We start from the raw sequence: 15,610 nt of genomic DNA, 5'->3' as shown, positions 1-15,610 counted from the left end.
TCCGGCTGAACTGAAATAGATGTTGGACACAAGAAGGTCAAGTAGCAACCATATTAAAGACGTAAGGTCATACTTAAATCACGTTAACGGGAATGTGATGCTTGTGAAGAACTGTTCTCATTGGAAGTGCTATTAATGAACTATTTTGGACAACTGCGTGATCTCTTATATTTTAATTCTTGATATTCTGCACAACAGACATTATAACTTTGATTTAAATAGAAACCAGGTTATAAACGTCTTTTTTAGACTAAGGAAAACAAGTGTACAAACAATGAAAGCCCCTCAGATTTACGTGCACATGAGAAAAATTCAACATCCTCAGTGCAAATCTCTCCGACGTGCCATGCTTCCTGTGTTGCACCTTTTCCTCTGTCCAGTCATTCAACGTGCTCCTGTAAGTGGGAGGAGAGGTGCAGCAGGGGGTGTGTCAGAAGCAATCAAGAGCATGAGTGTAATTTTGTTGTCAAGGATTACCGGGATTTGCGCTGATGCCTCCTGGACAGACAAGGGCAAAAGTCAGCTATGTACTGTGCTATTCCGATGGCACAGATAATCTGGTCAGGTGTGCACATTCAGGTTTTACTTCAGTGGTTAGGAGCGACTTTCATGAGTGATGGCAGATCCATTTGATAAAGCAAAAACAAAATATTGGATACACTGTTTCACGCTGATGTCATGTATAAGTCATCCTACATGTCAGCCTACATTTGGCATTATCGCAGCAGGGATTGAACACTGAGCTCCCTGTTCTTGGCCTTTAGATGTTAGGATCAAGCATGGCCCTGTCCTGAAGTCAAACCGTCCTTGCAGTTTCCTGCTCGTTGCATTTGGCTCTTTGGCAATAAGATCATTTAACCAATTCCTGTCCTAGCCACCAGAAAGCTATAGTTAGCAAGTATCTTCAGTTCAAACATATTTAACATGCCCTATTGGCTCTTTTCTCACTGCAATAGACAAGGACTACAGTTTTTCTCTTTAAAGACGTTTTTTTCTAGTTTGTTCTGTTTTTCACAATGGTTTTAAGAGAAAGGGACAGAGCTATAGGAACTAAAAAAGGTTATTTTTTTGGTCATGACTGATACCAGCCCCTAATTACCAACTATGCTGAACATGTGTTGTGCCTCCACTCTTGAAAAAACATTGTACCTGCACTGGATGTCCAAACCTCGACTTCATCCAGTGTGATCCAGGGTGAATCATCTGAAGTTTTCTGCATGTACAAAAAAAATACTTGTTGAAGGATAATACTTTGTCCACTAGTGTGTCCAATGTGTGTTTACATTTCTCTGTCCCAACCGTAGGGCTGGGTAACTGTAGTCAATACCTTTCAGGTATCGACCAAAACAACCCGGTACCAAGTAGTATCGAAACTGCGCATGTCAAACAATACCTGCAGTCGGTTCATTTGCACCCTCTACCCAGATCAAGAAAAAAAAAGACTTTTATGGTTTTGCTCACAGCCAATCACCGCAAGTGTTATTTGAGTAATGTGCCATTTGATTGGTTAAAATTGATTAAAAATCTTTTGAATGGGGAGGAGTGGTGACATTGAAAAAAAGTACTCAATTGGTATCAGTATTGTGTTAATGGTACTAATTTTTAAATGATACCCAGCCCTACCCAACAGTAACCTAATGATTTTAAAGGTTCTGATCAATGGGTGAAATCTTTTGCGGTGTTGAAAAGCAATCACAATGAGCTCATTTCAATGATCAAAATGAAATCCAATTATGATCTTAAAATTAATCAAATTGTAAATTTGGAGAATTATGACACCCCTACTGTTTGACTATGATAAAAACAGCACTTTAATATGTGTATTTCAATTACAGACATTACTAGTTATTTTATTGCGTTTTCAATTTATATACAGTATATATGAATGTATTTATTTTTCAGAATTGAGCGTTCAATCTGATAATCAGTGGCTGCAAAAAAGAGATTTGTTTTTGCAAATTCTGCAAAATTTGTCAGTATTTTACATGTCATTATTTTTCATTGTTGCGCATTATAAGCAACAAAACATAACCAAAAAACAAACAAACAAACATGTAATTATTTATAATCATGTATACATTTTCTCAAGACCCTGCAAAATGGGGCCGGGAAAATGCAGAGGAGTATAATTTGCTCAATAAAAAAAAATCTGTTCTTCTGCATCTGCATTGTTGTATAATCATATAATGAGCATCCATGTTCCCTTTGACTGAAGTGAAACCTGAAGTCCATTGCTATTAACAGACACTTGGCTCATTCGTCTGCTGCCTGTCTAATAGTATTACAGGATAAGGTATCAGGAGAGATGCCAGTGGTTTAGTAGTGTCGTCAGCATCAATTAAAACTCAAGACTACTGAGAGATCTTGGCTGTCTCATGTGACTCAGGATCCAGGACTCAGTGGACACGAATAGAAGCAGTCACAAAGAGACAAAGACAGACAGATGCAGACAGCAGTGGTGTATAAAGGAGTCGAGTTAAATAAGCCGTATTAGGAAAGTAGAGAGTTCATCTTGTCAGATGATCAAAATGAGACTTCACATTGCATAACATCAACATGCCTATTACCAATCAATCATCATTGCATATCTGTATGTGACCAAAAATTGTAAACAATTTCTCAATTAGTCTCGTAACTGAACTCTTTTTTTAATAGTGTATGTAGTAGGGTTGTCACGATACTAAAATTTTCAACTCGATACCGATACTCAGGAAAATATTCGATACTGGATACCATTTTCGATACCACAAAGATAAAAACAAAGACCCCAAAATTTAACAGAAATATTTTTTTTAACAAGTTAAATGCAACATGTAAAAATTAACAGAACCACCGGTTAAATATTTATAATAAAAAACAGTTGTGCAACTATGATAACAAGCTTCAGATACTTGATACTTTTGAAAATGAGTATTGTATCCGGATACAACGTTTTAGTATGGATCCTTTTTTGAATATCGATACTTTTGACAAGCCTAGTATGTAGAACAAACTTATACATTTTGTTTTTATCACCAGTTCAACCTCCACAACTTAGAAAACACACAAACTGCAAAAAAAAAGAATCAGAAAGCAGATGTGCATTGATGAACTTTTGCCAAAACATATAACAGAAAAAAATTACAATATACAGTGTATTGCAGGTATAGCACAGCATTATCTGAAATGTACGATTCAACGTAAAATAAGAAGAAAAACCATTATTAAACAAACTATTTTAAAGATCATATGTTTGAAGGCTGTTACTCCAGCCTGAACAAGCCTTAAACATGAAAAGCTTCCTGACTAGGTATATAATAAGTAGAAAACATTTATATTGAGGAATATGGAGCCAAAAAAAGGAGATTTCAACTTTCCTCATTGGCTGAATGCATTGCAGACAATAAATGTGCATTCTTTTACTGAATGGATGAATATCCAAAAGCAACTCTATAGATTATGATTTGCTGAGTTGAGGTGTAGAAGGTTAGGTTGGTTAGTTTAACATCTATAATATTTGGTTGAAAATGTAAATAAACAGCATCTACTTAAACACCTTCTATAAGTCAGACTCTGTAACAAACCAGTCACTGCTTCCCATCGAAGGATATTATCATTATAGGTAGAAACTGCCCAGCATTGCCAGATGTACATTTATGACATTTAAGTGCCACCTTTCATATTTTTCATCAGTGCTGGAAATATGAAACCGTCATCTCTAGTGTGATTCTGCCACCTCAGTGCGGCCCGGGGCGGCCATGTGAATAGTAACGTAATTATCCTTGACATCTCTTTGCAAGTTGCATTCTGTTCCAATTAGCTCCCATCCCTCAAGATGTGTCAAGATAAGGTGCAAAAGCAACTCTTTCAAGGAAAATAGTTCAGTGTAATAACATGATTTATGATATTCTGACAATTTCCAAACAAATACATGAAAGGCTGTGAGAAAATTAAGGACACAGTTATTTGAAGTATTGTTATAAGAGGCACTCATTCATAGTCAGTGTGTTAACTGCAGTACATGGTGGTCAGCACACCAGCAGTTAAAAGCAGTTAGGAGTACCGGCACAGAAAATAAAAAATGTCAACATATTCTAGCCACCTTTAAAAATCCATACCAGTTTAAATGTATGCTATATTTAAAATATTGTCACTGCTACCTCGCCACCAGAAATCCCTTTCCTAGGGGGAGTTTAAACTGTTACTAGGGACTCACCGGCGACATAATGGCCGTGTAATGGCTGAATAGCAAGCAAGCGGCATGTTCTGGGTCTTAGTAATGAGGCAAACCAGGAAGTGCCTTAAGTTGCATTCTAACAAAAAATCCAGCAGGGGGTGCTGACGAAAGGTTGCAGAAGCATTTGTGTCCATTCATTTCAATACAAAATGAGAAAACTTCCCACTTGATTTATTACCTCAGAATTTTTTTTGCACACTATGGTCTCAATCGCTAGTAAAACATGACAATATGATGTTAATAGTGTAAATAATGGCCCCATTTAGAAGAAAATAGAAGATAAAGAATCACATGATTCGGGACGTGGCTACTTTTAATTGACAGAAGCAGAACAATGCGTATCTTGACACGTCACTGTGTCCATAAAGTTCTTCATATCACTCTCCTTCCTCCACAGTCCAAATATGGTCTGCTTCCTGTGTCCGAAAAAAAGAAGGCAACAAGTGTAACGCTGAACTCGATGCCTCAAATGGGCAGTCCATAAACCATTCGATAACGTCAGGGTGACTGCGTCCATTATTTATATACAGTCTATGGTATCGAGTCAGCCGTATTCATGCGAGATCATGAGATCACGAGATCACGCGATAATCCTGAACGTACGCAAGATCCCGCGATAAACTGTTTGTATAAAGGAAACAACAATAACAAACATCTTACTATGCTTCTCTGATGTGGAATAACTGTGTATCTGACCATCTATCCTCAGTTTTCTCTCATCGTCCATGTCGCTGACCCTCTGAGACCCCCTGATTGGTTGACTGCTGACCTGATGCCCCTGGTCATGACGTAATGTTGATGTGAAGTTGTGGATTGCTACATTAACTGCGTATTTAGTTTTTTTTTTTAAAGGGGGCTGAAGTGTATTAAGTTGATTCTGTGTCGGATTTCCTGTCTGATGCTGTCTGTTCTGTTGAGCTTCACGGCATTTAGCAATGGCTCGAAAATAGAAGTGATTGACGCGGATTGACCGCGCTGCAGAGCGGAGGGCCGCGGCTGGGACGCTGCTGAGATGCTTCACGGCGCCCGGTGGGGATGGTCTCATTGATGAGAGTGGCAGCGATCAGCTCCGGTAACACAGACTTTACGTGACTGTTACGTCCCTGGTGGAAATTAGGCTTTATGTATACTTTCATCAAAGCCACCAGACTCCATTGACAAAAACGGTTATTAAACCTCAAATAGTGTAGTAAAACCACTGTACTCAATGGAGTCTGGTGGTTTAAAAGGGAACAAAGACAACGGCTTCAGGTTTGTCTGCCGGCAAGGAAAATGAGTGATACTGTCCTAAATTTAGAATTTTATCCTGATATAGAAGTGAAAAAAAAAACAATTAGCTGTTGTCCTCGTCTACTTCAGTGCTGGAACTCTTGCCTGCTTCTCCAAACTGTAGGTAACACTCTCAGTAGAGATAATGGCCTCAAACATCCACACTTCAAAAAATACAAACTTTCCCTTTAGTATCTGTAGAGATCGATAGTATCTAATCTGGATGTCTATGTCAGTTTAACTTCTTCTTTTCTCAATTAATGACCAAACTCTGTTGGGCTCCAAAGAGCTGTACAGTATTTTATGAGTCTCATTGGCCAAAACAATTCACAAAATCTCTCCGTTAATACCTCTGATGTGTTTAAGACCAAGTCGTAGATCACTGTCAGAATAGGTTTTTATCTCAATAAGCGTTTCAGCCTTGAGGAGACTTTGCATCACTCCAGAGTTGAGATCAGGACATGCTTTTCCCTCATCAAGGCTGAATACATCTTTCGAAGCCTCTGTGGCCTCAGCATTTTTTTCAAACCTCCTGGTAACACATTGACTATATAAACCCCCTTAAGTTCACCTCATAAGTCACTACTGCATCCTCATTGCTCTCCACGCACCCCAACCTCACCTCTCATCTGCCCATCCAACCGGTTCCTCTCGCCTCCGACCGACCCAGGAGCCATAATCTCACAATGTTTGCTGCTAAGTGTTTGGTGACTCTGATGGTGGTGCTGGTGGCTGCAGTGTGTGCGGCTCATGCACAGGAGAGGATTAAGATGTGTGGGAGAGAGCTGATACGTCTGGCTGTGTCGTCCTGTGGTAACGCTCGGCTGAGGAGAAGCATCCCTGACAAACACCTGGGGCAGCATCACTTCACCTCTCAGTGTAAGTACACTCTCAAACATCAGTTGCATTAATTTATAGTATTTATTTTACATTTTCAACATTTAGAGATAGATTTAAACAGCTCTCCTGCTGTGGTAACATTACTTTTATTATTGAACTTTTTGAATATTTGATTACTGATTCAGCAATATATGGTATTCAGTCATGGAAAAAAATAATTAGACCACCCTTGTTTTCTTCAATTTCTTGTTCATTTTAATGCCTGGTATAACTAAAGGGTACATTTGTTTGGACAAATATAATGATAACAACAAAAAAAGATCATATGAGTTTAATTTAAGAGCTGATATCTAGCCATTTTCCATGGTTTTCTTCGTAATGATTTTGGTTATTATCAAGAAAACCATGGAAAATGTCTAGATATCACATCTTAAATTAAACTATTATGAGCTATTTTTGTTGTTATGATTATATTTGTCCTAGCAAATGTACCTATAGTTGTACCAGGCATTAAAATGAACAAGATATTGGAGAAGAAGGGTGGTCTTATCATTTTTTTCATGACTGTATATTAGTCTTTCTTTCTTTCTTTTATTTATTTTTCAATTAAATTGTTAATAAGTAAGAAAACAGCCAAATTGTGACAGTGACATACTGTTTTCTATTAAAAAGGTATTATACTGTAGAAAACAATATGAGTACAATATATATATATATATATGATATTTGATATATGATATATTTTTTTATGATATTTTCTAAGTCTCATTTTTGATGGCTGTATTTTACTTTACTAACTCATTCAGTATATGGTATATTAAAATTACTGAGGTTACAGTGAAGACAGTGCTTAATTTGTAGTAATTGGCTTTCAGACAGTAATATGCTCTATTAATAAAAAATGACTGCATTGTATACTGCAACAATATTACAACTAGCTTCAGCACTATACTGTGTTTAAGTCTACTGTAAAAATCAATGAAATGCAGGATTGTTCTGTAATTCAGTATGTGGTTTTATCACAGTAACATACTGTAAAGTAAATAACAGTAGAGGAACTGTAAAATTAACAGTAGAAGGCTGGCAACCCTGCTGCCAGTATTTTACTGTTAATTTACAAGACAATTGTTTACAGTGTATGTATAGCTGAAACCATGAGCAAAACAGTTGCCAATTAATTTTCAATCAACCAATTGATTAACCCACTTATTGTTTTGGCTGTAGTTATAAAAGGGCTCTGTCTAAACCCCAGATCTCTGTCCGTCCCCTCTGAACAGGGGACCAGGACGCCTCCACAGAGGCGCCGAAGACGGTCCACATCCATCCAGAGTCTGACGCTGAGAAGGACGTCTCCTCCGTGGCTCCTCACTGGTACCCCCTGAGCTCTCGGATAAGACGAGCTGCCGGAAAAATATCTGATATTTGCTGTGAGAGAGGATGCAGCATGAAAGAGTTGATCCAGTTTTGTTAGAAATGGCTCCCTACTCGTTATAATGTTATAAACGATGCTGTATGAAACCCTTGAAGAATGATTCTGCTATATATCTAATAATGTAGCATTCTGGCTACCACTGCACATCAGTAATTATAGACACTTGATCACAATGTATCCAGGTTTTATGTACAAAAACTGTATTTTATACATAAAACATTCAAATTGAATGTTAATATAATTTATTCTATGTATCACTGTAGAAAAAGTTTATTTGGAACCCTTAAACTACACTGTAATAAAGCTTTTGATGATTATTTATGATGTTATAGGTTTATTTATAATCTATAATTCCTCAGCTTTCTGTGACGTCTTTTCCCCTTTGAATAATTAAATGCAAAACAAAAATATCAATACAATTTACATAATATTACAACCTGATATCTTCAGGAAATGATACTGCATCTTTTTATTCCTAGACATAACAAAGTCGGGAGGTTTGCAAGAGAAATGTTTTCCATGTACTTTCTATAACTAATGAAATAAGATTATCAATATACGTATAGTATCTCTGAATATATATAGGCAGCACCGCTGTCTCGATCATTTAGTTAGTTGAAAATAACACAATAACACAAACAAACTAACTGATTAAAGCAATGCCAGACCCGCAATCCCTTCAAGATAAAATTATTGTTTTTATCAATGGAGTCTGGTGGCTTTGACAAGAGCACAGAATAGCTTTTGCAGTGGTGGAAGAAGTATTCAGATCTCTTACTTAAGTAAAAGTACTAATACCACACTGTGAAATTACTCCACTACAAGTAAAAGTCATGCATTCAAAACTTGCTGAAGTAAAAGTACAAAAGTATCAGCATCAAAATGTACTTAACCCTCTGGGCCCACTATCATTTAAGACCCTTTCAGACCCTTCGGACTGAAAATGTCCACTTTAAAAAAAAAAACACTGTAAAAACTTTACAGATTCATATTTTTTTTCTACTTTTTTCTGCATAAACCTCTTAAACAACTTCCACCCTGCTCTGAAGGGGTAGTAAAGTTGTACACAGTGTATTTTAGACCCATTAGAAAAATTGAAATTTTAGTTACAAAATATATCACGAAAAACAACCTTCTTCCAAAAATCATAACAGAAGTAAAAGTACTCTTAATGCAGAATGGACCCACTCTGATTGTTTTATATATTCTAAATATATTGTTGTTATTATTATTATTGATGCATTTATGTGAGGAGAATTTTTATTTCAGGGCTCATTTAAACTATTTAACAAACTGTTATGAGGTTTAATTTAAAAAAAAAAGTGTTTAATCACTTTAAATTTCTCATGTTTTAATGATAAATGTCGTCCTGAGCTGTCGTCAAAATGTAGTGAAGTAGTTACATAAAATAGAAATACTCAAGTAAAGTACTAGTACCTTAAAATTGTACTTAAATACAATACTTGAGTAAATGTACTTAGTTACATTCCACCACTTTGCTTTAGTACCCCCTGCATAAACTTAAACAGGGCACTCTGACATCAATGTAAAGCGGTGAAAATGTTTTAAATATAGTGTTCACTTCAACTTATATTGATGTTTCTAGGTGGCTAAAATATATTTAGCTGCTGCCCTCGTCCACAGCAGTACATTATGTAGCTTCTATGAAGCAGTGGAAAAACTTTTCAGATCCTTTACTTAAGTAAAAGTACTAATATCACAGTGTGAAATTACTCCACTACAAGTAAAAGTCCTGCATTCAAACCTATCTTAAGTAAAAGTACAAAAGTATCAGCATCAAAATGTACTTAAAGTATCAAAAGTAAAAGTTATTTTCATGCAGAATGGCCCCACTCAGATTGTTATATATATTCTAGATGTATTATTGGATTATTATTATAATTATTGATGCATTTTTGTAAGCACATTTCAACTTTCTAAAGATAGGGCTCATTTTAACTCCTTAATATACTGTTAAGAGGTTTAATTTATATTCCACACACACACACACACACACACACACACACACACACACATATATATATATATATATATATATATGTGTGTGTGTATATAAAACTTTAAATCTTGACCTAAAAAGTAACTAAAGCTGTTAGCTAAATGTAGTTGATTAAAAAATACAATATTTACCTCTAAATGTAGTGGAGTAGAAGTATAAAGTTACTCAAAAAGAAAATACTCAAGTAAAGTACAAGTACCTCATTATTGTACATAAGTACAGTACTTGAGTATATGTACTAAGTTACATTCTACCACTGCTTCTATGCCAGTACTTCCTCCTGCTTCTCCAAAATGTGCTCCTACTGACCGCCATCCACTAATAGTACACTGACAGCTCATACAACCCCACTTAAAAACCCTCTGAACTATCCCTTTAAAGGCATGCCAGTGTTTACTGTAATCTGTCATCAGTTAATTTCACAGTTTAGTTGTAGATTAGATCAGTCAACACTGCAACATCTTGATTGAATAAACTAACCAGTAACACACCAATCAACATTAAGTAACACAGTGTTTCTCCATCGCTAATTAAAATAATTGAACCTGCAGAGAAATTAACCTTGAAATTGCAAATGGGTCAATTAAAGTAGATTAAAGGAAGCACATGCACGCACACATCAGACCCACCACCACTGAGCAGTGCCACAGTGTGAGTGCAGTATACAGCGGTGCTGCTCTCTCTCCGATAGTGATAAATCGGATTGAGGCCTTTGGCCGAGCCATTCAGCTCCATTATAACAGAAATAATCTCTGTAATAATAATCTGTAAAGCGGCCAGTTGCTCACACTGATGAGTGTATAATTCCCTCAACAGATAATCAAATGTGGTGCTGATTATGTGCCACTCTGTACGGCAGCCTTCACTAAATGACTATTAATAGCAAATGAAATCAGCCTACAGTGACTGATTGGTAAATTGGTTTTATTCAGGCAGGGATAGATTTCGTCGTATGCGTGTTTTTTGTTGTTGTTGTTGGTGTAATTGGTTTTATTTGCAGTGTTATCAGACTAAACAGCCCAAGATGAACTTTAAATTTAGATTAAGTTGTAAGCAGATAATTTTGTTTGGAAGGTTTTTAATTACAGATAATGCTGATAATGTTCATAACAATTGGCCATAGCAAGCTACCTCCGGCCATGGAATAGATTCCACATTCATAAACAATATTAATTATATTTTCAAACAATAGACCAGTGCTCAAGGTTGTGTCCTGGAGCCTGTTGTAATGATACATTCTGTATAATGGCAAAAAGAGTAAATAAATGAATATTATTGCTTTTAATACATCTAAACTGAGAGGAATAACATTTTCTCATTAAACTATTAAAAAATGAAACTATAATTAAACATTATAGTTTACAAGTCTAATAATTTTCTAGGAAGTGTCCCGGAAATAACTATGTGGCACTAATTAGAAAGAGTGTTCACTTGGTACACTTCCAATTACTGGTAATTCATTGCTTGCGTAGTTTAGATGGTGTATTAATCAGCTTAACAAGCACAAATGAAATGCAAAGGGGAAAAAAAGAAAAGAAAAGAACATGAATTTACAAATATACAGGAAAAAAAGTTTCCACTTACAAAAGGACAATTAATAAACACTAACTTGCAGCTTTTCAGAGGAAATTCTTCTGAAACTCAACAACAGTTCCCTATATATATATACATGTATATTACTAATAATTATATTATTATAACAGTACAATTTATAACAACAACAATAATAATAATTCCAATAACAACCATCGTCATCATCATCAACATCATCATCATAGCAATAATAAAAATACTAATTCTAATAATACTACTATGATGACAACTACTACTACTACTACTACTGCTACTAATAATAATACCAATAATAACCATCATCATCATCATCATCATCATCATCATCATCATCATCATCATAATAGCAATAACAAAATTAATAAAAATACAAATACTAATAATACTACTTTGACGACAACAACTACTACTTCTACTACTACTACTACTACTAATATTATTATTATTAATAATAATAATAATAACAATAATACCAATATTAATACTAATAATCATCATCATAGCAATAATCAAAATACTAATACTCATAATAGTACTACGACGATGACATCTACTACTACTATTAATAATAATAATAATAATAATAATAATAATAATAATAATAATGATTATAATAATAATAATGTCATAATTTATAAGTTGATTTATATTGTGCATGACTAATCTTAACCTGCAAAGTAACTAATAATATTAGTTGTTGCCAAATAAATAAAAATAGAGGATTCAAGTACAACATTTGCCTCCGCAATGTCAAATTGTAAAATGGAAATACTTAAGTACTTAAAAGTTGTACTTGAGTAAATGACTTAGTAATCCTCCACCACTGCATGTAACACGTGCATGCACTTTTCTCCAGCGTGCATGCAGGCGACAGCAGGAAGTGCTTCAGTAATGCAGTGCCTGATGTGGACCAGCAGAGAGCGACAGATACCTGATTTGAAACGATGTTCTTCTGCTCATGTGACAGCAGCACTTACCTCTCACAGTTGATTCTGGCAAACAAGTGTCTCATTCTGCCAACTCAGGGGGTGTTATCATTGAATTTGAATGTTACTGTATCAGGTTCAGTCATTACAGACACATTCTCCCTCCTGCTGGAACGATCAGGCTCTCAAAGCTCATTATTGCAAAATGCTCAATCACCTCAAGTGATCCTTTATCTCCTTGTGACAAGAGGAGAAATCTGATCAGAGGACACTTCTAGGCCTCGGCCCATCATTGCTCAGTGCCAGCAGGAGATGACAAACACCCGGCTGCATGGGGGCCTCTTTGATGCGCTCCTGTTTATGGCTGTTTTGTCAGCTAAAAAAGCTGCTAACGTGAATATGGAGAATGAAATCAGAGCCTCCGTCTCTTTTCCTGTCTTTCTATCTCTTTGTGTCTAGTTTCAGTGAGCAGGAAAAGCAGCAGGACTGAATAGCACCTTCGCTGAGTGCCAGCAGAGCAGCTACACACATGCATGGATACACACACACACACACACACACACACACACACATACACACACACACACACACGCATGCATGCCAGGCAGGAGAGTGTGTGTGGTGGACCGGTGGGTGTCAATTTGCATGTAAATGAAATGGCTCTCAGTGCTCTTGTTTCCAACAGTAAAAGTGTCAAGGCTAAAGATGCTATATTTGGTGTATGTGTGCGTATTCATGTTTTCATGTGTCCACATTTGGACATAATGGTGTGTGTGTGGGCGTGCAAGACCGGGGAACCCATTTGAAGTCCATGTCTATACTTATCTGTTAAAGCACATTTTTTTGGGTGTTTTATTTTGGGTGTGGGAGCAGAAGTAAAGGCGATGACTGACGTATCCGTTTTTGTGTGTTCATTATTATTAACGCTCCAGGCGTTCTGCTACGTAACACAATCTGTCAGATGCTGTGTCAAACAAATCCTCAGCAACAGGCTCTTTGTCTTGTCTTGCACACAGTGTTTCAATCTTGACTGAGACTTCAAAACGATATTGTTTTAGATTGAACCTAGTCTGCATGACAAACAGTGGGACTGATCCACTCTGCTTATGTGAGAAATAAATGAAGTGACAACATTAAATCAAAAAATAAAATATGATTTTATTTTGTACGGCACACATTTACATTGATTCATATACATCCCAGTCTTCCAAAGGTTCATGTATGAAGTATATTAAATTTAGGAAGTTCTCCCTCAGCTCCTTTTATAAACTGTGTGTCCAAATACAGACACTCAGACCCTTAAAAATTTTAGTTTTTACTATTTTCCACTAGCTTGAGCAATGTTTGCCCTATGGAGCAAATACATGCTATTATCATGGTTTGCACTAAAGTTATTGCTGCTGTATTGTGCAAAAATAAAAACGCATCAAAATGTCGTTGCTTATTATTGACATATCCCACACAGTGTAAAAAAACAAACCTAGTATACAGAAAATAATTAAATTATTAATGACTTAATATTTGGTAGTTATGATCAGGACTCAAGTTAAAGATTTAACTTGGTGAAAGTCTGTGGTGGAAGAAGGATTCAGACCCCTGACTGAAGAAAAATTACTAATACCACACTGTGAAATTACTCCACTACAAGTAAAAGTCCTGCATTCAAAACTTACTGAAGTAAAAGTACAAAAGTATCAGCATCAAATTGGACTTAAAATAATAAAAGGTAAAAGTTCTTATTATGCAGAATGGCCCCACTCAGACTGTTTTATAAATATTATAAATATATTATTAGATTATTTGTATTGATGCATTTATGCAAGCATTTTGTAGAGATATGACACATTTTAACCATGTGATATGGGCCTACTGTTATGAGGTTTAAAATATATAATCACTTTAACTTTATCATGTTTTTTTATAATAAAACTTGACCTTGACCTAAACTTGTCAGCTAAATGTAGTGGAGTAAAAAGTACAATATTTGCCTCTAAATATAGTGTAGTAGAAGTATAAAGTTACATTAAATGGAAATATTCAAGTAAAGTACACGTACCTCAAAACTGTACTCAAGTAGAGTACTTGAGTAAATCTACTTAGTTACATTCCACCACTGGTGAAAGTGGAAAATGATATTAAAAAAATATTTTATGGCAGTCTTTTGACATAGACATGTTTGTTCTCTTTTTTAAATCCATTCACAAGGGTTAAAATAAGGCCTACAATTGTTAGCACAGTAGTCCTTTTCACTAGCCTGGGTATACCCAGACTGCCTTGCGCGCTCGAATTTGATTTCGAACCTCCAGGCAGTCTGGAAACTAAGCGATTTTGCTAGCCCTGTTTTAGGGATCCAATCACAGAGCGGGGAGGGACGGTGAGACGATGACGCGTACTACTCGGCACTTGGAAGCTTTCCGGATCCAACATGGCTGCTGCAGACGCGAAACTCTCTTTAGCTGTAGATGGTGTTTTAAATAGTTTAGAGCGAAAGTTGAAAGGCGAAAGGTCTCTCGGCAGCTCCGCTGTCCCCCGGCTGGTAGCGAGATCACCGGTAGCGGGGCTATTAGCGCCGCACGGGCGGTTTCTGCGGCTCGTTGCGCCGAGCCGGTGAGACCGCCGGTCACCGCCGGTGATCTCGCTCCGAATCGGGGGACAGCGGAGCCCCCAGAGACCCGCAGCAGCTTGTTTATTGCCCATAAAATCAGTGGATGTGTGTGGCTGAATGACATGAGGGGGAATAAAGCGTGAAAATAAATAATCTTGCAGAAAGCGAGAACTGGAGGAGCAAAGCAGCAGCAACACTCTCTCACAGACACACACACAACAAACATCCATTTCTGTTGCTCTACTACGTCATCTGGTATAACTGATCTGATTGGCTAAGAGCTACCTACAGACGCTTTTGATAGACATTCTAAGCGTCCAATAAACGGTTCCGGAGGATCGTAAACCACACCTCCTCTACGGAGAAATGCATTGAAGGTGTCCAGACCTAATCTCCAATGAGATTTGGTCTGGTGTTAGCCAGGCTACCTTTTCACTACTACTTTAATCAAAAGTATTTAGCTACATTTGAATTCAGAGTCCCAATAAACTGATAATAAAACAGAAGAAAATGAGATAAATCACCAGCTGCAGCAGAGAAGAGGCTGCAAGTGCGTCTGCGGCCGCAAGAGGGCAGAGCTCGATACAAAGGTTGCATCTCCTTTAATTGATCACTGATTTATTACACCGCCCCGCGAGCACGCTGAGCTACACAAATCCAACACACCCCGTATGTTGCGTCATCAACAGGTGCGCGCTAAAGCTAGCTAAACCATAACATACTAAAAAAG

At 36.7% G+C, this 15,610-nt stretch overlaps 1 protein-coding gene across 1 annotated transcript; it reads left to right on the top strand.

Moving 5' to 3' along the window:
* Window positions 1–6,063: 6,063 nt before the first annotated feature.
* Window positions 6,064–7,963, top strand: insl3 (insulin-like 3 (Leydig cell)). The gene is made up of 2 exons (XM_059345128.1): window positions 6,064–6,364; window positions 7,603–7,963. The coding sequence occupies exons 1-2, from the start codon at window positions 6,172–6,174 to the stop codon at window positions 7,794–7,796; spliced, it is 387 nt and encodes a 128-aa protein (XP_059201111.1). The 5' UTR covers window positions 6,064–6,171; the 3' UTR covers window positions 7,797–7,963.
* The last annotated feature ends 7,647 nt before the right edge of the window (window positions 7,964–15,610 follow it).

The sequence above is a fragment of the Centropristis striata genome, chromosome 11 (assembly GCF_030273125.1).
Source record: "Centropristis striata isolate RG_2023a ecotype Rhode Island chromosome 11, C.striata_1.0, whole genome shotgun sequence".
In the NCBI taxonomy this organism is placed as follows: domain Eukaryota; kingdom Metazoa; phylum Chordata; class Actinopteri; order Perciformes; family Serranidae; genus Centropristis; species Centropristis striata.
Note: the sequence above shows the minus strand (reverse complement) of the source record. Positions and strands in the feature narration are given on the sequence as shown.

Bases quoted from the DNA above. Each gene is read 5' to 3' on its own strand.
- insl3 (XM_059345128.1), top strand. From the start codon at position 6,172: ATGTTTGCTGCTAAGTGTTTGGTGACTCTGATGGTGGTGCTGGTGGCT. The intron at 6,365-7,602 runs GTAAGTACACTC...CCCTCTGAACAG, and splicing joins GCATCACTTCACCTCTCAGT to GGGACCAGGACGCCTCCACA.